This window comes from Perna viridis, chromosome 1 (genome assembly GCF_037379345.1).
Source record: "Perna viridis isolate PV_CMFRI_1.1 ecotype Kerala chromosome 1, ASM3737934v1, whole genome shotgun sequence".
Taxonomy (NCBI): Eukaryota; Metazoa; Mollusca; class Bivalvia; order Mytilida; family Mytilidae; genus Perna; species Perna viridis.
In genome coordinates, this window is record NC_142445.1 from 25,331,683 (window position 1) to 25,357,910 (window position 26,228).

At 32.1% G+C, this 26,228-nt stretch overlaps 1 protein-coding gene across 1 annotated transcript in view; it reads left to right on the forward strand.

Moving 5' to 3' along the window:
• Nucleotides 1-25,492, forward strand: part of LOC148627948 (nuclear receptor ROR-beta-like) — a 70,280-nt gene extending 44,788 nt beyond the window's left edge. The window contains exons 6-11 of the mRNA XM_088582028.1: nt 65-999; nt 8,234-8,342; nt 14,743-14,884; nt 18,202-18,332; nt 19,272-19,364; nt 22,015-25,492. Coding sequence (XP_088438154.1) covers nt 65-999; nt 8,234-8,342; nt 14,743-14,884; nt 18,202-18,332; nt 19,272-19,364; nt 22,015-22,178 — 1,574 coding nt within the window. The 3' untranslated portion in view covers nt 22,179-25,492. The remainder of the gene's footprint in view (nt 1-64; nt 1,000-8,233; nt 8,343-14,742; nt 14,885-18,201; nt 18,333-19,271; nt 19,365-22,014) is intronic.
• The last annotated feature ends 736 nt before the right edge of the window (nt 25,493-26,228 follow it).

The following is a 26,228-nucleotide window of genomic DNA, read 5'->3' on the forward strand; positions in this document are numbered from 1 at the left end:
TTAAGGTATGCACATGTTTATGTGTTGCATTTATGTTACATCTATAATTGATTTGTCATTACAGCATCAAGACTCGGTAGAAGACCAAAAAGAATGAAGGATCCTGGAAGCAGGGACAAGCCTACAACTAACTTACCTATAGCTCCCTACCCATCGGCAGATGCAAATAAAGCAAGACTACAAGAACTTCAGGGTTTCTTAAAGCAGGGAGGCTCTCTTAAGCCAGAAATGATGGAGCAATTTCTAAGTGCAGCACAGGTTAGTTTCCGAGAACATCAGAGGAACCATAACAACCAAAACAGCAACAGTGTCAATACACATAACATAAACAATATGGCTAAAATGACAGGGAATAGACAGGGAAATGACTCGGGATATTCCAGTCTAAGTAGTCCGTCAAGTAACAAGAGTTCCTCTCCACCTCAAGACAACCAACATGTAAATGGTGTTGATGGTGAGAATAATTTGGAAGATAATAAAGCGGCATTGAACATGGACCCAAATGTATTGAACATGTGCATTCCTCAATCATCACATATTTCTTCTGTTGATATTAAATCCGAGCCGACAGAACATTTATCGTCATGTTCTAAGTCAGGGGCACATAACCCTGTAATGGACTTCAGCTCACAAGACTTAGGTGATGTTTTCAATCAAAATGAGTTGCATGATATACAAGAGGCATCTTTTGGAAGGGACTTTGATCATGGTTATAGTCCTTTGGACACTAATTTTTCTATGTTATACACTGAACAAAGGGATGAGGGCACAGTTGTTCCTTCAGCAATAGAAGAAACATTTGAAGACAATACATTTTCTATTGATATTGAAAAAATCATGTTAGAGGTAGTGAAAAAGCCTTCAGATATTCGACGTCGGCTTATTGATCAGGTCACGGAAGAGGTTGTCGCTGCACATTTTAAGACCTGTAAACCTACATACCAGAATGTCAGGGAAGCTAACTTGAGAATAGAGAAGTTGAAAGCACAGAATATGATGGTAAGATAATCAAACTAGGATAGGGATCAGTGGGGCTTTTTTCACAATTTTTGTGTGTGTACATTAACAACCACAGAAAAGATGTGATTGAAAACTTGTATGACTATGTCTTGCAACAAATATCACTTACTAGTATGTATAACAGCAAATAAAATAGTTAACTGATACTAGTATAACAGTAAATTAAATAATTAACTGATACTGGTATAACAGTAAATAGAGTAGTTAACTGATACTGGTATAACAGCAAATGGAATAATTAACTGATACTGGTCTAACAACAAATAGAATAGTTAACTGATACTTGTATAACAGCAAATAGAATAGTTAACTGATACTGGTATAACAGTAAATTAAAGTTAACTGATACTGGTATAACAACAAATAAAATAGTTAACTGATACTGGTATAACACTAAATTAAATAGTTAACTGATACTGGTATAACAGTAAATAGAGTAGTTAACTGATACTGGTATAACTGCAAATAGTATAGTTAACTGATACTGGTATAACAACAAATAAGTTAAGGTAGTTAACTGGACAAAGTCAACTTAAAAACCAATGGAATAATAGAAAGTTTAAATTTATTAGCTCACCTGGCCAAAGGCCATGTGAGCTGTTGCCATCACTTGGCGTCCGTCCTTGCCATCGTCGCCGTAGTCATCGTTAACAATTATACTAAACTCTTCTCCTCTAAAACTACTTAACTAATTAGAACCAAACTTGGTATGAATGTTCCTTGGGGTATCCTGCTTAGAACTGATGTGGAGATTTTTGATTTATCAAAAAACATGGCTGCCATTACTAAAAATAGAACATAGGGGTCAGACAGTAGTTTTTCGCATATATTTCCTAAACTGTTAAGTTTAGCTGAATTCTGACAGGATAAAAGTGTTCAGCATGATGAGATCTATCTCTGGTCAAATTATGGTTTTAATCCGTTAAATTATGTTGGAGTTATTGCCCTTTTTCAATGATTTTTGCTATTTTTAATGTTGTTTCTTTCCAAAATCTTCTCCTCTGACACTACTTGACCAATTGAAACCAAACTTGGTATGAATGTTCCTTGGGGTATACTGCATAGAACTGACTTGGGGATTTTTGATTTGTCGAAAAACATGGCGGTCGTTACTAAAAATAGAACATAGGAGTCGGACAGTAGTTTTTCACATATATCTCCTAAACCGTAAGGTTTAACCAAATTCTTTCAATAGCTGAAATGATCCATATTATTAGGACTACAAAAGTCTTCAAACTTCTTGTAAGAGTTGTTGCCCTTGAAAGGGGACAAATTACATTTTTTTTTAATAGTTTTCAGTCAATATCTCAAAAACTAGGATAGAATAAAAGAAACTTTCAATTGTTGAAAAGATCTTGTGATAGTCCTACCAAAGACTTCTTTAGTCAAAATTGTTGGACAACTTCTTGTTTAATTTATTGCATTTGAAAGGCAGAATTCGAGAAGGTGAGCGATTCAGGGTCCTGGGAGCCTCTTGTTGTCAATCATAATGCTGTCCATGAGGTGATAGTCATTGAATCAAGGGAAGACAAAGGTGAACATTGTACTCTAAATATTTTGATTTAAATATATTTTATTCAATAAATAAATTGAATAGGATTGGATAGCAGGCAAGGCCTATATATATTCTCTCCACTCTTAATATTCTCGGCACATGTATTTTACATTCTAGTCTATAGATAATTTAGTCATTCATTACGTCACCATTTTCATGTCTTTATAAAGACAGGTTATTACAGAATGCAGGTGGTCATTAGTTGTAGTGTTAGTGTCTTTGAGTTTCCATTCACGGGATTTTTCTCTAGTCTATAGTTTTTATTCCCCAAGCGCTGTATCATCTATTTGGGACTTCTATAAGAAAATGAAATTACTTGAGTCTGATGGAAAGCTTTTAGATTTATTTACACTTTGTAATTGCTATTCCTCTTACACTTCTCAATGGATTTCGCAGCATTCTAGAATTTTGAAAATTTGAGATCCCAAGTGAAAATTTGGGCTGTTTGATGTATAACTGAATGTGCATTCAGTTTGGCCATTAAGAGAAGATAAGTTAACATATTGGTGTCCAAGTGAAATTGGGATATCATTCACAGTGCTTCTTGTTTCATAATAATTTTATTTTAAAGTAGTTAATATTGTTAACAACTTCTTGCACTCATAATTTCAGTACTTATTTTCACATATGATTTGTGATATATAATATATAAATATATATTACTACTCTGCATAATGCTGCTGATCTGTGCAGTGTTTACCGCTATAGCATCATAGTTCTAGCTTCATACAAGATAAAAATGTACCTCTTGTGTATCATATATGTGTGTTCTACGTGTGTTTCTTGCTGGTATGAGAATGGAAAGTTTACATGAAATGATTGTTAGCATTGAACATTACCAATAAGCGACCCAAAGATCAGTAAACTGTACCTGTTTGAAAACATATCATACACATGAATTGAATTTGAATTTATGTAATATTACCAATTGGTTCGTTACAATTGACTATATATAGGTCATATATAATTATATTCAGGACCTCGATATCTATATACAGCCATTGCCAGTAGTTTAATTTGGTTTCTCGTAACCAGTTGTTTTGATAGAAAACATTCGGGTCATCACAGTTACGAAAAATGTAATCATATCAAGGGAACCAAGATTCTAGTGGAAGTCACCTGATTTTAGAGCATATCACATTCGTGCCATTTCGGATGTTGAAAGTAAGCCAGAATCGGTGGCCGAGACTTTGAAGACTTCAGTCTGATTTAATATGGTTTTTGGCATGTTTAAAATTAATTTGATGATGCTCTCAAGAAAATATGAATAAAATCTGTAAAAAATTACTTTTAAGCTATTATGAAATAATTGGTAAGCATATACTTTCACAATTGGAAAGTTAATATTTTGTGTTAATTTAATAAATCTTCCCATTTCATGAGGCTACTGGCTTTAAAGGTGGATAATTAATTATTAGATGAGGAAGAGGATGTTAAATGCTCTTAAGGTCATACCAGAACTTGAAGTTCATCTCTCAGCAATAAGCAGCTTGTTATAACTGGATCTGTTGTTTAAATTGGGGTTTTGAAGCTTTCTGTTCTTTATGTTCCAGAGATGATGTTTTAGAGTGAACTGCTCCTGCGTTCAGTTTCATTGATCGTATTAAGTATATTCATTATTTTTTACCTGAAATGACTTTTGTAGTCAGTTTACTTTCTCGTAAATTTATAACTGAAATTAATTCAGTAGTTATTATAAAAATGACAATTTTCACAGTACAGTTGCCCAAGTGTTGGCTGGTATTACTTTTATTGAGGAAATTAGAAGTTGCCCAATAACCAACTGAACATACCTGTTAATCTGTGGAACAGTTCATGATGAAGAAAGGTTCTCCCCCATTGACAGTGAAGTGTTTCATGAAGGAGTTTTTATGTAAAAGCAATTTTTTTGGTGTAGAAATTCAATTTTTTTGAAATATGGTAGTTTAAACACAAATGATACATTTTTATGTGGGAGATGATAAATTTTTCATTGATTTTGTGGGAGTCTCCCCCTTAATTTGGGAGGGTTTACATGAATGCTACTGGCAGTGGGAGATGTTGTTTTTAAGTTGAAATAACTTTTGTCGAATCTCTTTGCTCTTTATACAATAAAATACAGTTGAAATTCACTTGCTAGAACTCGGATGGCTGGAACACCCGGGATTTCTCGAACACAGTTCAAAGTATCAACATTTTCTCCTATATAATCAATATAAATAACCTTGGATTTCTCAAACATTGATTTTTCGAATACCCAAACTGACTAGTCAGTCTGTTCGGTAATAAATCTTTGAGAATAAACCTGACTAACTCGAACTCATCAGCCATTTTGTCAGCTTGGGTAATAAAAGGTGTGAAAAACTGAAATCGTATCATTAATCAGTGTCATTTTAGTTAATTACAGGTAGTATTTAAGTCATAACTAATTAGGGGAAAAAAATTGTTATGCTATTGAGAACCGATGATGCAGGATACAGATTAAAGTTCGAGAATGTTCCGAAGTCTGCATGATAAAAACATCAAAGAAAATTAAGCTGGTTCTCAACTGACTACTACGTTGCACTACATAGACAACCAGTTTTCATAGCATACAATCGAGAACCAGTTTACAAAGAAAATCAGATAAAAACAAGTTATTGACCAAGGAACTCGAACTCTGAATGTTTTTAAAACCAAATATATAATTTTTAATATCCACAAGTCAACATAATCTTCCAAAAGTGAATGAAAAAGATCCATGAACTAACAAAATTACATACGAAGTAAGCAATGTCTAATGATAATGTCGAACTCGGACTAGCAATGAAAAAAATCTGGAAATATTAGAACTTCAATTTTTTGAACTCCTGATAACTCAAACACATTTCAAAGGTCCCTTGGTTCCAACTACCAAGGTTTGACTGTATGTTCAGTTCAGTGGTTAATTGGAACATGATTCACATCCTAGATTTGATTGAAAACTGAAATTGATAATAGTTTCCTTATTTTAAAAAAGAACAAAAATACAAATATTCTCTGTCACTGATTTTGGCTTACTTTCAACATCCAAAATGGCACAAATGTGATATGCTCTGAAAATCGGGTGACTTTCGGTAAAATCTTGGTTCCTGTGATATGATTGCATACCCTTCCGTAACCATGATGACCCCAATGTTACCAGATTAATCACCTGGCAATGGCTATTAATAGAAATCGGGGTCCTGATAATATACATGTATATGACTTATATATAGTTAATTGTAACGAGCCCCTGTGTTTGAATAGAAAACTATGTAATATTATTAATTCAATGCTTACCGTTCATTTCATCATTTAATGTAAACTTTCCGTTCTCACACCAGCAAAAAAAAATACGTGTAGACATGTATATAATAATTTCTAAAAGAGGTAATACTTTGGGTCACTTATGATATTGACCAGGGAACCAGATTAAACAACTGGCAATGAATATTCATAGATATTGGGGCCATGCTAATGTATATGACCTTTATAGTCTTGTAATGAGGCCCTGTCCTTGAATCAGAAACTGAGTAATGTTCAATGCTGACCAATCATTTTATGTAAACTTCCCGTTCTCATACAAGCAAAAAACAGAAATAAGATACACATGTATAATATTTAAGAGGTACATTTTTATCTTGTATGAAGCTATGACTATGACACTATGGCGCTAAACATGGCAAGGATCTGCTGCATTATGTGGAGTATAAATATATAATTAAACAAATCATATGTGAAAATGAAGTACTGAAATTATGAGTTCAAGAAGTCACTAACAATATTAGCGTTTTAAAAATGAAAACTTTTGTAGAAGATTTAATACAAAACAATGAAGAGCAAGGCATGTTCAACATATCATAAAAATAAAGCTGTCAGTTTTAGAGTTACGCCCCCTTTCTTGTTGATGTCAAACTGTGCCAAGGTAATCTGCCAACACTCTCAGAAAATGTTTGTTTATACATAACAAGTTATTTTGAAATCATGAAACAAATGCTATCAGTTGAGCTTACTTTTCCCACTCTGAGTATGGGCAATGACATCATTTACAATATCGAAATTAATCTGCAGACAAGAGACGCAAATTGCTCCCTAAAGAACAAGATTCAGGATGAAAAGGTCACAGTAAAAGTACTTTCATAAGAGACTTCTGTCTGACTGTCATAAACATATCAAATGATTGTTTTGTCAGTTTCAGTTGATATGGTTGTACAGTGAATGACATTCTAGTTAACTTCAGAATCATGATCTACAATTATGAATTATATAGCAATGATTGAATCTTTCCTTGCAGTCTCATTTTATCAGCATAGTACATTGTAATCAATAGAACATGAAAATTCCACGCACATATCATCAAGAAAGATAATGCCTGAGAGTTAATAGTGATGTGTTATCTCAAAGTTGAATATACTTTAGCTTGTATTGCTGTATCAACATTAAGTACAATATTTCAAGGTAATAGTGTTATTCTATTAAAAAAGCAATTCTAAATGGAAATCAATGGAATAAGGAAATGCTGGCAACCATATAGATTGTTATTGTCATGCCCTACATCATGTCAGCTTTCATTAATCTTTTTATTTATTGTTAGCTATGGATTAAGACCTTTTATGTTGTCAAGTGCATTTAAAGTGGTTTTGAAATTCTGGTAGAACATAATGATTCATTGTTGAAACTGGTGACAGAGGTGGGGTATGAAGTTTGAAGCCCATAATTTTTGTTTTAGATTTTTGTTCATATATTGCATTTTTTTTGCAAAAATTGGCATTTTATTAAGCTTAAATCTCCCGTTTCTAAACTGCTTGATCCATGTCTGATGATTTGTTGGGTCAAGATCATATTTGGCAAAACAAGTTCTGTAAGTATGATAAGTACTTTTTTTTTTTATCTTTAATGACTTTATATTGTCTAGTAGACTATCTCATAGGACAGTGTAATGGTAAATTTATTGCAATTTATCAACCATTTGATTGATGGTTTATATAATGTTACCCCCAGTTCACTAGTTGTTTATAAATGAGACTCATAGGTAGTGGAATAAACCTAGACTTGATGTTCTTGATGACCCTCTTTTTTAGATTCTATCATGTGTACTTGTAAAACCATTTTTCCGAAAAAGGAAGACCCAGTTTAAGAGTTTTTAGTGTCTGTCATTTCTGATTTAGACCTTCCATCAGAAATTGTTTCACTTGAGAGATGAAAGAATCTTGTATGATACAGTTTTATGAGCCCACAGGGTGTTGTTATTTTAAAACTAAAAGGAAAATGATTTGTTGGCAGCCTGAGCTGTGTGAAAGCTTTTCTTTGTATTTGAAATAGCAGTGCTAAAAATTGTTGTTGAATTGATGGTCCCTTTCTTCTGTATTTCATGATTTACTCCTGATTGATTGATTGATTGAATGATTGTGGTTTTCATGTCCTACATTAGATATTTCATGCATTTAAGGGAGAGAACCCACAATTTCCCATACATATGCTACCATAATACCACCTAGGTGGTTTATTGCCTTCTGAGTATTTTTCTAAATTTTGCTAAATAAGTTTTCAAGTTTTTTTGTATCTGAAGTTCTAGGTTAATTAAGGAAGCTGTTGTTAGTTGCAAGGTGTTCTCCTGCACCTTGATATCTTTTCATACAGTGAATTAATCTGTGACTTATATTTTGTTTTGTTTTTCAGCCTGACTTTAGTAAAATGAAGATTGATCCTTCCAAGATGTGGGATCAGTTTGTACAGAATATGGTTCCTGAGATTACCATGGTTGTCAAATTCTCTAAAAAGATTCCTGGTAAGTAGACAGTTACTTATACATTTTAATAGTAATGGGATGATTTTACACATGTTTAGCACAAAAAAGTGCATAAAAAACATTCCTGGTTAATGGTCAATTTAAATCTTCTGAAATTTTACCATGGTAGGCCATATACTTTAGTCCAACTTATTTTTATGAGGCTTAAGCAAGAAAACATGAAAAATAATTGCTGTAAATAATTAAAATACATATTTGAGAGGGTATTAGATGTGAAATTAAACTGCTGTAAAATTGGATTGACATCTTAAATTATGAAAAATCTAAATTATCTGCATAAATAAATTGGATTGCACTTATGGTAATCCAATCAAGAAAAAAAGCTATTAAAATCATTCCATCAGCTACTATTTCATGCAAATATCAATTCATTGATGTGATTGTAATGATAGAGTTGTATCCAGGTTACAGTTCTTATATTGTGTAATAGTTCAAGGCTTTTTCAAGTGACAAATATTTACATTTGTAAAGTGCAAGATATGGTAGCAAACTAGACCCTTGAAATAACATACATGTCATGCACTGAGTGAAGTGCTTTAAACAGTTGTGATATAATGGCATTATTTGAATAGTTGAAGAGTTATAGAATAATTGCTTGTCAAGTTATGTTGATTTTTGACTTTTGTTTATTTTTCTGGATAAAAACAATATTTTACTGTTTCTGTGCATCAATCATCTTTTTTAACTCACCTGACTGATGGCCATGTGAGCTATTGCCATCACTTGGCATCTGTTGTCGTCGTTAACAATTTTTCAAAACTCTTCTCCTCTGAAACTACTGGACCAATTGGAACCAAACTTGGTATGAATGTTCCTTGGGGTATCCTGTATAGAACTGATATGGGGATTTTTGATCCGTTGAAAAACATGGCCGCCGTTACTAAAAATAGAACATAGGGGTCAGACAGTAGTTTTTCACATATATCTCAATACGGTTAGGTTTAGCCAATTCTGACATGGGGGGTAAAAGTGTTCAGCATGATGAGATCTATCTGTGGTCAAATTTTCATTTTAATCTATTAAGCCATGTTGGAGTTGTCGCCCTTTTTCAATGTTTTTTGCTATTTTTTATATTATTTCTTTCAAAAATCTTCTCCTCTGACACTACTTCACCAATTGGAACCAAACTTGGCATGAATGTTCCTTGGGGTATCCTGCATAGAACTGGTGTGGGGACTTTTGATCCGTCGAAAAACATGGCCACTGTTTCTAAAAAAAGAACATAGGGGTCAGACAGTGGTTTTTCACATACATCTCCAAAACGGTTAGGTTTAGCCAAACTCTGACTGGGATAATAGTGTTCAGCATGATGAGATCTATCTATGGTCAAATTTTTATTTTAATCTATTAAGCCATGTTGGAGTTATTGCCCTTTTTCAAAGTTTTTTGCTATTTTTTGTTATTTCTTTCAAAAATCTTCTCCTCTGACACTATTTTACCAATTGAAACAAAACTCAGTATAAGTGTTCCTTGGGGTTTCCTGCATAGAATTGCAGTGGGGTTTTTTGATCCATCAAAAACATGGCCACTTTTACTAAAAATAGAACATAGAGGTCAGACAGTAGTTTTTTGCATATATCTCCCAAATCGTTAGGTCTAGCCAAATTCTTTCAATAGCTGAAATGATCCTTATTTTTAGGACTACGAAAGTCTTCAGGTATAAAATTTGTCAGATGCCTTCTGATGGGAGTTGTTGCCCTTGACAGGGGAATTTTTTTTTTTTTTACAGTTTTCAGCCAATGTCTTGAAAACTATGATAGATTTAGACTTTCATTTACTGAAATGATCCTTATAAGTCCTATCAAAGTTTTCTTGAGTCAAAATTGTTGGATAACTTCTTTTTTAATTTATTGCCCTTGAAAGGCAAAATTCAACCAGGTGAGCGATTCAGGCTCCTGGGAGCCTCTTGTTTATAATACATGTGCTTAAGGGTTATGTTCAATGGTTTTAAAACAACCGCAGAAAATCTGCTGTCAGATGTTGGTTTCACGCAGTTGTTGTAATCCGTAAACACTTTATGTACGAACACGAACATCAATTTATAATTGTATTGATCTTTATGAAATTATACTACAAAGTGCTATACCACAAAAGGAAGCTTGCTAAGGATTAGTTTTTTTTTTGGTTTTGACTTTCAACATTTATGAATTAAGGGCCAAAAAAGGATCAAAACAAGCATTTCCATGATGTCTGGACTATTACTTAACTTGATTAAATTTGAATGAATTTCTTTAAAATTGTACCACTATGTATCCTACCACAGAATGAAGGCTGGGATTAATTTTTGGGGTTGTGATACAAACCTTTTATGAATTAGGGGCCCAAAAAAGTGGCCAGGTACAAGCTATTTCATGGTAATGAGACAATAACTTGACTGTCAGTGAATGAATCTCTTCGGGTGCCATATCGCCAAAGGAATGCAGGAATGGATTTTGGGGTTATTACTTAAACTGTTTATAAATTACGACCAAAAATTGGGCAGAAACAAGCATATTCATGATGTCAGGACAATAAGGGAAGGGATCTCTTTGAATTTGTAGAATAAGGTGGCATACAACAAAATGATCACTGGAAATGATTTTGGGTATTGTGATAAGGAATGAAGAGCCAGAAACAAGCATTTTCCCGATGTACAGATAATAACTTAAGAGAAAATGAAGAATCTCTTTGAAGCCTTACCCCATAAGGAGTTGGTTTTGGGGATTGTACTTTTTGAGAAATGAAGTCATAAATGGAGCCTCTGCGATTCTTATCAAATTCTTTCCTGTGTCAAATATTTAATTGCAGTCAAATTTCAGAGTTGTATCAAGCTTGAATAGTGTGTCCTTACTTGCCCTAACTGTTATGGTTTTGACCTGTGCAGTGGTATCAAGCTGTGCCCTGTGAAGCATTTTATTTTTGATAAAATCATAGTATTTTAGTATTTTATTGAGGTTCTGTATTTGACAAGTCTGACTTCCATCCATTTTAGCTATGCTCCCATTTGAAAAGTAAATATGTATTTCAATTTTAAAATAATGGCTTGTCAAAGTATATTTATGTCTCCCCCACTACAGTCTTGTCTGTCTTCATCAGCGCAACTTCTCTACTACTTAACTGAATTTTATGAAACTTGATATGTAGCAAGAACATCATGTGTAGTTGTGCATAAAACCAGTACATTTTGATCCTCTAATTTTTGTAGGAGTTGTGCCCCTTAGAACTTAGAAATTTGCCAAAAATCCTCATAAATTACCTTGTCAGGCAATTCCTCAGAAATTGTTGAACCAAATTTTACAAAATGTAGTATGTAGCAAGAACATCATGTGTAAATGTGTGTATTACCAGGAAATTTTTGTCCCCTTATTTTTATAGGCATAACACCCTTTTGAACTTAGAAATTTGCCAAAAATCGTCATAAATTACAGTGTCAATGCAACTCCTCTGAAACTGTTGAAACAAAAATGCTCAGAACTGTTTGTGGGATGGGGAGAGACATATGTTTTTGCAGTCAAAAACGAACTTTGTTTATTTTTCTGGATAAAAACAATATTTTACTTCAGTATATCTCAATTCTTTCTTTTTTCTATATTTGGATTAGTGGCAGAAATTTTTTAATGATTTGACATTGTTACAACACTAAAAATCTGGTATTAATGGAGCATTATGTAATACACAATCACCCTCTCCCCCAACATTTTTTGTGAAAAAAAAGGGGATGGCAAAGTGTTCAAAACTCCAAAATGTAATTTGTATGAAAATTAAACTTAACCTGAATTTTGTGGTACTTAACAGCTGTGCACAGTTTCAGAAAAATTCATTGAACATCCATTCTAAAGTCATCATATGACAAATGAACTGAAATGCAACTTTTGAATGGATATTGCATAATACTTTGCCTCTTCATGTGGTAGAGGACTAAATGTCAAATTTATTTATTTTTTTTAAATGACTACTGAAGAAGAGCTATGGTTTGTGTGATACAAATTTCTACTATTTCTGTTGTAATGTCGAAGCAGGATTTTGAATTCAAACAAAATGTAAAATTTCCTATGAAAACTTCAGGCTCAATACAAATTCAAGAACAAACCAAGTATAAATACAACACAAAAATTAATTCCCATGAATACAAGTACTTTCACAGTGTATTGCCCCTAGGCCTTCAAAATCTATAAAAAAAACAAATAAAAACTGAAACCCACAAAATGAAAGTGCCTTTTTAATGAGTAGCAGTCTTTCTAAAATCAGACAGAAGGTGATACATGCATGTCAAAAACCTACCGAATTCAGTTTTATTTCTTGTTCAGAAACAGTTACTGATCACATGACCAGTCTTAGTTTTTCATTTGGTTATTGCACTTTTGAGATAAAAAAATATATAGTTTGCACATAAAATTTGCACTTTTCAAGAGTTACCATTCTTGATTCTTTATCATGAATAACTTTACCATAGGCAGTGTCTGAACTTTGTGTGGACTGGTGCTTTAAATGGTTTTGGAGTGAGTATCGTATTTTGATTCATATTTCTTCAACTTGGTAGAAGGAGTATTGTATCAAAGTATCTTTAATACTAATTATTTGTATCAGCAACTTCTGACTGTTTCCTGTCACAAGTAGGAATGTCAGAGATTATTCAATACCTTGCTGTTACTACATGTTAACGAATACATAACCATTGATTAAGCAACTTGAGACTTCCTGTATGGTATTGGTTTTATCAGTTGTCAATCGGGGGAAAAAAATGTTTCTGGTAGCATACTGAACTGGTTGGTTATTATTAGATATTTGTTATCGGTATTCCGTAAAATTCCACCTGTGCTTTTCTTTTAATGGTTGTTTCATGGCTTTAATCCAAAATACAGTTTTCTCTTGTGGTTTGTCATTAGTCAAATATAATTTGAATTTATTTCTCTGCTGTTGCACTCTCATTACTAAGGTAGATCAATCATTTAAAGGTAGAATTTTTCTCCATAGGTGTCAAGTAAGTGTTCTGCTTTAATAAAGATATTTGTTTGCTCCTGTTCAGGGAAATGTTTTTGAAGGGAAATAAAAATATGTTTGTACTCTACACTTATTCACTCGTCCCTGACATCTTATCATACTACTTTTACATAGGTATATGGTAAATTTGGTTATCACCAGAGTTAGCAATAGTAGCCTGCCCACCAACCTGAGACTGACTATTTTTTGTCAGGGCTGGTTAATTTTAGCAAAAAATTATGTAACCGTATAGAAAATATATTGAAAAATTCTATTGAGGACTGGCTAGAATTTGAGTGAGTTTCCTACCCTGGTTATCAATTAGATTTCAGTAGGGGAATTGATAATGTTCTTGGTCTTTAATGGTAACAAGCCTCCTGGAAATGATATTTGAGATGTAAGTCACTGCTGTGTTAGTTTGTATCTTCTGCTGCTTTTACTCTTTGACTTTTTATTTAGTTGTTATTTTTGTATGCTATCCAGTTTTCATGAAACTGACATATAATTGTACTGTTATTGAATAACAAGCAAGTACAGAACTTTAGTAAAATGTTTCTACTAAATTGACATTCTGCCAGACAAAGGTTTCACTTCAGGAAATCATAAGAGCAAATAAAATAAAATAATAGGTTTTCATTACCTCCCGCCCCCCCCCTAAATATATGACAAAAATAAATAAAAAAATATTGGGGCAGGATTTTTTTTTTTTTTTGGCCTCAGTTTCTTGTATTGAGATACTATAACACTTCTTTCATTTTTAGATGAATAATGCAATTTTTCAATTCTGAAACTGGTGTGGCTATGGATTTATTAGGCTAGCAAATATCTAAGAAATACAAAATAAAAAATATATCCTCCCACCCGTCCCATATTTTTTGGTGAAGGTTGGATGAAAATCTACCATTTAAGTTTACAGAAAATACAGTGAAACTTCTAAAACGAACTCCTTTTGTACTGTAGAATTTATTCAGTTTAGATACTCTTAGTTATTCAGTTTACTCAGGTGAAAAACAGCATTCAAACTGAAGGAACTTCAGAAAGTGTCTGGTTAAGTTGGGTTTGGGTTATTAGGTTTCAGTTTAGACATGATTTACAGAGGTGTTTACTTTAACAGATTCTCCATATTTTCTACGAATTTTGACTGCAAATTATGCTTCACAGATTGTGATATCTGCATAGTTCTTGTGTTAAAATTTCACAAAGTTCAGGATTTTATGGATCATTTCCATAGAATACAATGAAAAATATGGATTGTAACCCAAGTAAACAGGTCTGGTTTTACTCTATAAAGATGAACAATGATTTTAATATAGATATAGAACTAGAGGTGATTTATTTCTATCATATCAATAATAGAATTGTGGGCCTACAAAGCAGATTATACATAATTTTGATATATTATTGTCTCTCTATTTGACAGGGTTTGATGAAATTTGCCAGGAAGATCAGATTAACTTGATAAAGCAGGGATCATTTGAAATATTGGTAGTTAGGATGTGTAACTTGGTGGATATTGACAAAGAAGAGATGTTTGATCCTGACATGAAAATGAAATGTCCTAAGTGAGTTTGGAAATTGGTAGATTTAGAGTTTGTATTAGAAGGGTATTAATGAATATTATGAACAAAGGGCGTATAGTAGAGAGTAATATATAACCGGAGATGCAGTTCAGAGGACATGTATTTTAGTGTAACAGCACTGTTATTTACTCCACAAAAAATGTTAAGGATCACTTAATTTTTTTCTTAGTATTCAAAATTTGGATTTCCACCAGTACGCCAGTGATTTTAAACGTTATTTAACTGCAAGGGTGGATTCAGGCGGGGGCGTGGCAGGCGTGCACCCCCTAAAATCCTGGATCCGCCCCTGAACTGTCATTTGTTTTTAAGAAGATTATTTTTATTGTTATAGTGATTGATTTATAGAATTTTTTACATATATGCTGATAATAATAAAATTAAATTTATTGAATTTTCTATTGTGGCCATTAACATTTTTCTTTGGAGTATATATCAAAATACTAGAATTTCAGTTTAGAGGCTAATATATCACAGATGTAGGCTGATATATTGGGTGATTTATGCAGTCATCACGCATCCATTTATTGTGATGGGGCTGCGAATGTAAGGAATAGACCAAATAAACACATGCTAATTTTTTTTAATTTTTGGGTGAAGCATAATATAAATGAATATTGGCCAAAAGTACTTTATGTTACATTGTACTGCACAAAATTCTGAGTGTGGTATAATAATATGAGAGATGATATTTACCAGAGGCTCGCAGTGTATTTTTTCTGATTTGTGCCAAATTGATACATCGTTATTTTATTTCTAGTCAATATACAGTTGTTTTATGTATTCCTTATCATTTTTTAATCAAGTTATATTTTTATACAACATGTTTTTTACAATTCTTCCCTACTTTGGCCCACGATAGTGACGCCACGATAAACAGGTAGTTAATGCAAGGTTAGGAAAGTAGGCGGGGCCTAAGTGTTATATACTCTCAGTGACTGTATTTCACCAATAAATATACAGTCAACACATTTCGGTTGCTTAAATAAACCAGTTGAAGTATAAAATGCAATAACCCTTTAGTTATAGCAAAAGTAACCTCCCTTTCCCTCTTTCCTTGTAGTAAGTCTATTAAATGTAAAATAATTAATCTTATTGGTAATTGTACAAGACAGCCACTGCTAATACTCTGTGATCTAAATTTGAATACTACGGGTTGTATATATCTGTTTAAAATCCTTGACCCTGTTAGTCCTACCTGATTAGTTTGCTGTTTTAGTTGGAGAAAAATAATGAATAGTTTTTTTGCAAAATATGTTGTTTGATGGTGTGATGAAAGAAAATTCGATGCACAGGCAAGGCAGTTTAAAATAGCTCTATTTATAACAAAAGTACATACTATACAAAAACTTGCAGTACTCCAATTTTGCTGCCTTGCAACTAATCAGGGCTTTGTTTTACTCCTGTCTGTTTGTCTATAGGTGTGACATTTTATTGGATTTGATTTTGGCCACTTCCTGTTCAAATTTTTAATATTGGGTTTTTGTATGTCTATGAAATTATAGTAAAAGTTTTCCCTCTGTGAAATCTCTTGATATTTTTTCACAAATTTTATAAAGGTATTTAATATGATTGGATGTGATTTCAGACAAATTCATGTTTGATGATTTCTTTAATATTTTGAACATATAGTTAATTTTCACTTAATCCGGCTTTGGCTCACAGATTTTTTCTTAAATCAGACAGGATTGTTCCAAGATTCAAGGTCAGGAGATATCAGAGAATAGTATATTTTTAGATGCTGTGCTAGAAAATAAGATTAGGCATAATACGATTCAAGGTGCCGTCAGGGGACATTGCCACTTTACACTAAATGGAATGATAGAGAAAATTTCGTCACAAAATCCCATCCTAATGGATGGATTGATTTCATATTAGCTTTGTAGCTCCATATAGATTTGGCATATGTTAAAAAACATTTTTGGTGCTGTTGGATATCAACTTTCTGTTCAGTGGGACTTTGCCACTTTTCACTATATGTAATGATAGAAAAAAATTGTGTCACAAAAATCTCTGCACCCAATGGATGGATTGATTTCCAATTTAGTGTGTGGCTTCATATAGATGGAACATAATTTTTGAGTGTTTCTAGCTGCTCTACAGTATTTACTCCCTGTATGAGTGAGGTATGTCTTGCACTACAACACATGCAACTTCTTGTTTTTCTTGATTTCACATTGTCAATGAAATTAACCCTTAAATATAATCTATATAAGTTTTGAAAATGTTCTATAATTAAAGGAAACATGTATTTAGTTTATAAGTACATGTACTTCAGTTCAAGGTCTTGATTTTAGTTGATAAGTTCTTAGGCTTTGATGTATCAGTTTAATGGTACAGAATTCATATTTAGTTGGTAATAAAATTTCCTGGTATGACTAAAGTGAGGGAGAGAACTATAGAAACTGGTAAACAACAGTTGATGATACTTCTGTATCTTTTAGTGATCCATTTTGATTGGTAGGAAAAAATGTTTGTTCTATTGTGTCGTTATATTGGTTGGTAGATTTCATTTAGTAACGGTTGTATAGTCACTTACAGAACTGACACACTTAGTACTCGTGAATCAAAAGTCTCTCTAAAAAAAAAAAAAAATGCTTCTTGAATTCAAATCATATGAATAAATAAATTTTCTTTTCTAGAAGCTAATTATCATAATCTTCAATTAACCCAGAGTTTACCAGTGTAACATTTGACTATTATATGCTATTCATTTGATGATATATTGGCACAACATCCATCTGTTTAAAGAAACCATTTAATACATGCAGTAATCTCTTACGTAAGCAGAGATTAAAAGCAGTAATCAAGCAGGGCTCAAGCTACTAGAAAAAAACAGGGAGATGTGACTTCTCTTTCAGAAATACGAACGATAAATCATGAATTATCGTAAACTGGAGTGCAGAACATCATTCAGTATCCTGTTTTAAGCGTTTGAAACAAAATGCTGATTAAAATACTTGCTTGTAACTGAATTTTCAATTGATTTTGAAGATTTTTACAATTTATTTTCTTGAACGGGCATCATTTTTGTTTGAATTGTTTTCAGAAGAGAGATAACTCTGGTCAAATTACCGCTAAAAGATGGCGTTCAACCCAATCATGGGCGATGTTCGAAAATGAGAGGACTACTTCACTTCTTTTTGGTGTCGTCTGAGGGCGAAGTGAGCAACCCCAGGGCGACTATTTCACACGAATCGCCCAGTAGCGTGATTCAAGTGACAACAGAGATGATCATGTGATTTGTTGTTATACTGTTGATCAGATATCCGATTTAATTGATTTTATATTATTTATTTCAGGGATGTTGTACTTGGAATGCCAATGGGATCATTTTTGGTTGAATTCTTTAAAGTAGCCAAAGCATTTAATCCACTTCAGCTGACTGATGGAGAGATAGGACTATTTACAGCTGCCCTCATTATATGTCCTGGTAAACTATCAATTTTTAAAAGTCAAATCTTAGATTTTTATCCAGTCCCCTGCAATCAAATTTAGAGGGTTTATAGGTATCTCCATGTTTATCTGTCCATTTGTTTTTGTATCTTGTAAGCGTAACACCCTCTTAACCCATTCAGTTCTTTTAAAGCAGTGGATGTTGACCCTACCAATGCACCTAGTCCATGCTCTCAGTTTTTAGTGGTGTCTGAGCAAATTATTTACTTTTGTTTCTTTGTGAATGTTATTTTGGTCATTTCTTGTTCTTTGTTGTGTTTGTCTGTTTTCCCTGTCTAGTCATGCATTCTTTTGATTTCTGCTCATATCTGTTTTGCTTGATAACTCTTTTATTGGAATGCAAAAATACTTAAATTGTAATAATTGTTTGGCGCTTTGTCATCATTATCAACCATAGACACTTGGTTGTCATTGGATAAATTGGTTTTGAATTTAGGGGTTACGGCCCCAACCATTTTGAATAAGGGACCAAAGAGTTGCCAAAACAAGCAATTTATAGTTTCTAAATGAAAATTTTTATTATGGTTTGATGATAAGGATGTTGATGAAGGCAGATGGTTATTGTCAGATGCTTGCAAGGGGAGATAATTCAATTTTAGGGTCAACATTTCAGTGCACAAGTGTGAGCTGGGGAAATTTCTAACAGTTCTAGATAGGTTTGCTTGTTTTTTGTTTTTTTGTTTTGTGTTTTTTTTTTTCATGGTGTCAACAATCCTTCTAAAAACATGAAAATGGTCAACTAAAAAACAAATCAGTGTTGTCAACTGTGCTTTTCGTTTCATTTAAAGTTTAACCAAGAAATAAACAAATTTAAAAAGGAATAACAACTATTTACATTATCCAACATCTTCTGATTACGTGGTAATTTTCAAACCATTGTCTAGCTTCTATGTAATATTTTCTCCATTTATTTCAGACCGGAAGTCGATAATTAACTCAATAGCCATTATGAAGTTACAGTTGTTGTTACTACAGGCACTATACTTGTTGATCAAGAAAAATCACAGTGGTAGGCTATTTAATGAGTGATAAATCAAATATTATAACTGTAATGGAAACACATATAGGTTTTTATTGATTATACTTGACATGAAACTCGGAAACAGTGTTGGTCAATAGTGGAAAAAAAAATAAGGATCTTAATAGACCAAGTGCATGTAATAAATGGAGAAGTCAGTGATCAAATTTAAGGGGAAATACTTGCTAAATACAAGTTGAAATTCAATTTTGCTAGTAGAAATTATTTCCACTTGCTAAAATTTGCTAGTTGAATTCTATATGTCATATAGGTATATAAGTCTAGAAACAATTCCAAAAACTTAAATTTAGCAAGTGTCAGTTTTCAGTACTTGCTAAATTAAGCTAATGGAAAAAATTCTAAAATTCAATTCCTGGAAGTCAGATAATCAGATGGTTTTTTTGACAACAGAATGGACCAAATTTCCAACCTGGTTGATGAGGCTTCACTTACACGCTACCACAGACTCCCTAAAATTAATCAAAGCACCTATTGTCTGTTACAGTACCTGAACCGATCGGTGCAACAAAAATTGCAATCAGTCATCGATCACCAATCAGTTACCAGTCAGTCATTGATACGTCAAACTGATCCGATCCATTTAACTGGTGATCGCATGATGTGACCTCAGAGCGGTCAATGTATTTTACAGTTTTTGTTGTTTTCTTGGTCAATTTTACACAAATATTTACATAATGTAATAGATTTAAACATCAATTTATACTTTTATTTAAGACAGATCTTGCATCATTTTACATAACAAAACTGTGATCAGATCGGTCATTGTTCCGTCAGCGAACAATCAGTCAACAGTCATCCATCCGTCAAATTGTTGCATGGATTGGTTCAGGGACTGTACTTTACATCTGTGTTCAAACAGAAAATGTATCAGAATGTATAATATCGCAAATTTAGATTGGTTTCAATTGCAGTACACCTCTCTCATTATGAGATTTTCAACATTTAGGATAATAATAATAATTCTTGAAATTGCGAATAATTTTGATAAATACACTAATTAATGTCTGAAAAAGAATACACATTGTTAACCTTTGTGAACTGCAGTCAGGTGATAAGTCATGTGTGATCAATAAATTAATGAAAAAAACATCAAAATCCCATTGTAATCTCTGTCAAGACCTAATTGCTCAATACATGTATAAGTCTTTTATAGCAGCAGTTTAAACATTAAAGATTTTATTGGGTCAAAAAATAGGATAATATTTTCTGAACTCAGGTTGCATGAAAATATGAATATTCAATAATACACGAACATTTTTAGATTTTTGATTTATCAAAATACCTTATGTTGTCGGTCTATCACTGGAACTTCCCTACTACTTCTGAACACTACACAAAAATATAGTCCAAATGTAATTCTTTTTATATCACTCAATACCTCTTTTATAATCAGTAATTATGTTTCTTGCAATTATTCAGCTCAATAATATTCTATTATTTCTGCAAATAGAATTGAGATCTAGACTTCATATCAACTGAAGATTTGAAGGACTCCTTTTTGGCCTTGAAAGATCATATTTAGTAATAAATTGGTATTTAGGAAATTTAGTTATTGCAGTAATGTGTCATGAAGCATAAAATGTGTTAAGCATGTTCAATTTAACACTTATCTGTCAAATTCTCCAGCCTTTCATTAATAGTTTATCATTAATAAACAGGAAGTGAAGAGCAGTGATTTTAACGAAGTAAAATTGGCGGGAAAATTCAAATTGATAGAAGTGTCAAGTTTTTGGAAATCTTATGTTCATCAAGGAAATATTTTTCTGAAGCTGAAATTGGTTTAAATTGAGTACATTGTATCATAAATAATCTGTGGTCCTTTTCACAAAAAATCGTAAGTGTAAAATTAGTCGTAAGTTATGATGTCATAATAGAGTTAAGTATTGTGATGTCACAACTTACGACTAATTTTACCCTTACGATTTTTTGTGAGAAGGCCACTGTTACTGTAGTTTTTAATGTTAATGCAAATTAACTTTTGGACAGTTTTAAAAATTTAGGAAAAAGGTGAAATGGAACAAAATTTGTATTTGTGTGTAGAGCTAGATCAGAAGTATGGATTTGACATCTGGTTTATAAAATAATAGGGAAAAAGAGTTCTTGATATTAAATATGAAAAATGCAAATGTACGATCACAATTTTATTTTACATCATGTAATCTTTGAAATTTTGTTCATGCTACAATTTTCACAAGAGTCAAAAACCTCCAGTACTGACAGCACTTTGATTGCTCTTTGATCTGGGTTGTGGTATCTTTTAAGCAAAATGTGAAGTTGATAGGAACATGTGTTTAGGATCAATATAAAAATATCTTTTCCCAAAATTAGATGAAATAAATATGCTTGTCCTATGCAAAACCATTTGGATAACATATTTTTATTATATTTAATTTCTATATACTTTACAATGAGTTGTTTCTATAGCCCTGAAATAAAACAATAATGGAAATGGTGTATATGTCAAAGAGACAACAACTCCACTGGGACGAAAAATGTCAGCTGACATTAAACGTGTTGCAATTTTCCTGTGTACTAAATACACCTATTGTAGAAAAGTAGTTTAGTGAAATACATATTATTTCACATTATTTTGTTTAACGAAAATCTTATTGCTTTCCAGATTATGACAACTTGTTTATTGAGCTTATGAAGAGGATTCCAGTATTTCGAGGGATTAATGCTAAGCATTCTATGGCACTGAATAACATGAAGATGAACTCTCCAGAGAGCTTGAGTGTATTTCCTGAACTACACAAAGAAGTTTTTCAAGAAAGTGTGGAATAATGTAGAAAATATTCCCTTTTGTTTCCTGGCATTGGAGTATTATTAATGAAACTCAGACTTCTTTGTGGAACTTCAAATGACATGGAATAACTTCCCATGATATTTCAAGTTTATCTTCTGAAGTGAGAGAATTGTTTTGTATCTATATGTTCAAAATAACTTCAGTATAAATCAACTCCTTCAGCTTTAATTGAATGATATGTAAGGAAGGACGATAACGATTTGGCCGAGTGATTGAATTGGCTACAAAATGTGAAAATCACTTGAATGGATGGTGTATTCTATTTGGTTGCTTGGGGCATTCATTTGATATTTACCTGTAGCTTGACATTGAAATTAATCTGTCACATGTTTATTTGAGTGGAATTTGTGTCAGTGTCAATTATTAATACATGTACAACATTATGTTAAAAAAGACTCTTACTGTGAAAGTACTATTGTTAGTCCATGGTCAGTTTTCGTGGTTTTCATAGGAGGGCCAAACCACGAAATTTAGTTTTCATTGAAAAGGAGATTTACATAGATGTGTATACTGAAGACCTCAAAAGTACCAATTCAAGAATCCACGAACTGGTGTTTCTTCCCTAATCCACGAAAATTGTTATCCACAAATTAAAGTACTTTCACAATACTTTTTTTGTAAGAAGACATATTTTTTTATGAATGGCTTTGTTCTTTTATGTTGAAGTCAATGGTTGGGGAATTAATTCTTCATCTTTAAAACCAAAACTTGTGATAGAGTTGCTCTAGAAGTGCTATATCTGAATTTATTAGAAAGAAAGCATCATTTAGTACTGAGTGGTGGCTGTAAAATTCAAAATACAGATAGTGTACAAAGTACATGTACAATGTAGGTTTGAATGTGCGTGTGTTGGAAATGGGTATTAAATGTCCCACTTTTCATAGAAAAATCCAGAGGATATTTACAGTGGAGTAGTTATGATTTTGTATTTACATTAAAATCATGTTTAAGTAATGGTCTTTTTAAGAATCAGGAGCCACACTTTTGTCGTGCTAATATATCTATGGTCTTATCATGACTAATTTTGCTACTTGTAAAAGATTATAATATCATGTAGAACAAATATGCATGTAATGGGCAGGTAACTCTGTTTTGAAAACGTATTATTTATAATTTGAAAAAATGCAAATTTCTTTAGGGCTGTATGGATTAAAATTAGTGGAAATATTTGGCATGCTACCACTTTGGGTAGATAAAAATTTTTAACCTGAGGAGTTTTTCACTGTTCATGTTTTTAAATTAAGAAATTTTGCAAGTTTTTTATAAGTATTACCTATTAATTTTGTGTGTCTGAACTATTTATATAAGTACATGATAATCAGAGAAAAATTATCTAAGATTGTACAGAGTGCATCATTTAAACATTGATCTTGTATTATGGGGACTATTATACTATAATAAATGTGTGTTTGAGGCAATCGTATTTGAATGAAATATTGCCAATGGTTTACATGTAACTTTGACGCACTAACTAGATAGAGCTTGGTACCTGTTTGGTGTGCATTATCTTAACAAAAGTGTGTTAGTGATCTCAAAATTGTGTGTGTGTCGTAGACTTGTTTTCATTTGTTTTGAGTATGTGTTTGTTTTGATGAAACATTTTATAGGTTGTAAGGTGTAAACAAAAACATCATTCACGACTTCTGTTATTACGAATATTTCATTGTTATTTCACCATAGTGCCTGCAGAAACATTATCTTCTGAAGTTTTTTATTGTTATATCTATTTGGTTTTGTAATGCATTGTACATGAACAGAAAGGGGTAAATTGAAATAACAAGAAATTACTTTTTCTTTTTTTTTTTTTGTGGTTGTATAGTCTCTCGGACAGATATATTATGGTAAACTATTATATAGATAGCAGTGTTTTATCAAATGTCCCCCGTGTAATAAATATAGATAATTCACACTGTGAAATATATTCGGTAATTCCACTCTCGGACTTTCTCCCACCAAAACTTTAAAACTTTGAAATGAATCCGCCGTTCACAAAATTTGAAATTTATGTTGAAAATAGCAACGAATAATAAAGTAAATCTATATGATGGATAGGATCATTAATTGGTTATCACGAATAACCAAAATATGGTCACTCATGCCAAGAACGCAGTAAGATTTAACTCATGTGCGGAACAAGTTCCGCACAGTCATTAAAACTAGGCATTCTTCAGCACTCGTGATATTTAGGTTGTTCACTCCTTCCAAAATAATTATTCTATTATTATTCATCCGAATTATTATTATCATTTTTTTTTTGTTGTTGATAACTTGCGTTTCAATACTCTTATTTTATTTTTTTATTTTTTTTTTTGGATGGTACAAATATTGTTTAGGAGTTTTTAAATGCAACAGTAATACCTGAATTCATTTCCTTGTTGACCAAGTGATGGTGTAATTTTAATCATTTGGCTGGAAATTTTAGTACTTTGAAAATCAATTAATATCTGTCATTTGAATACAAAATTAGAAAAGTTTGATACCAGATCTTAATCTAGCGAGAATTACCATTCTCCTTCAAACCCTCAGTTTTTATGTTAAGTGCCAGTCTCTGTAAGAGTTTGGCAGTGGATTTAACATGATATATAATAACCCAGCACTTTGTAAATGTTTTTTGACTAAGAATTTTAGACAAAATTTCCATATCATTGTGGTAAAATGAGTCATTATTTCATTGAAATGTACTGCAAATGAATAATTTGGTGGGGGGAGGGGCAAATAACTGTGAAAATCTAAATTTTCTAAAATTTTAATGATGCAGAGATCAATAAGTGGTAATTTAACATAAAACTTACATGATTAAAAGTATATTGGTATATTGTCAGATAAAGAGGCTATGGCCTGATTCTTACTAAGACTTGTACTTAACAATGTTTGGTTTCCTTCACCAATATAAAGCAGTAAGTTATTTCTCTAGGATTATATTCATTAGAGTTGTTTGTTAATGTCTTATTGAATTTTTTTCTCGTTTTGTATATTCATTTTTTGTCTCCATCCTATTGTATATATCAGCCAGCTTTATGAAAAATCACATATTTCTATTTGAACTAATTTGACTAATTTATGTATTAAAAATTCCATCATATTTTCTTCTCTACATTATAAATTTTACATTTTATAAATCAGATACCATTAATGTTGTATAAGCATATTACTTTTCTGACCAAGAATTTAGCCATATTTTGAAAGATGGAATAAAAATAAAACAGGCTATGTTTACTTTAAGTATATTGGATCAATAATTGAAAAAAAAACTGCTCAATGACTTAGGTTTATGAGCTTGCTCACTCAAAAAGGGAATTTTAAGGGAAAAAAAGAGCAATTGGAAGTCATTTCTGACACTTCTTTTGTTTCAGATCAGAGGAAGGAATTAAACTATTTCTAGCTTTCATAAGCAAAATTCCCAAATCTGTTCATGAAAAAGTAAGTGCACTTTTTTAGTTGCACAAAAGTCTTATTTTTTGGTAACTTGAGTATATGATAGTACATACATTGGTTTTTAAATCTACACATTATTCCCGATCTCATGATAGATATTGTGTGTTTTTTCTGTTTTTTTTTGTTTTTTTTGTGTGTGTGTGTGTGTGTTAATAATACTTTTTAACAAGTTTCGTCTGTGTCAGGAGATTGCAGAACTAAATTAACCCGGTGTGATTTTATCCGCTGTTTCCTTCATTTTTATTGTAGAAGTCATGTGATATAATATTTTAATAGTGCATTTTATTTATAGATAATGGTGTCAAGTATGATCAGAAATATAACATTATGGAACTATAATGAAGTATCCCTGAAGTTAGTAGGCCTTCATCATATATCTGTTGTTATTTGTAAGTTTCAAGTCAATTTAAAAAAATTGTTACAGTTGTTTCCTTTTGAAATTTTTTCATTTCTGTTTTTGTGCCAGTATTTGTGGAATTAAAAGGTTCGAAATACACACAAACCAATAAAAAACATGTCTGATTAAGGGTTCATTTTTGGATTTGTTTGTGAAGGTTTTATATTTAGATATTTATGAAGATCCTTATGAAACA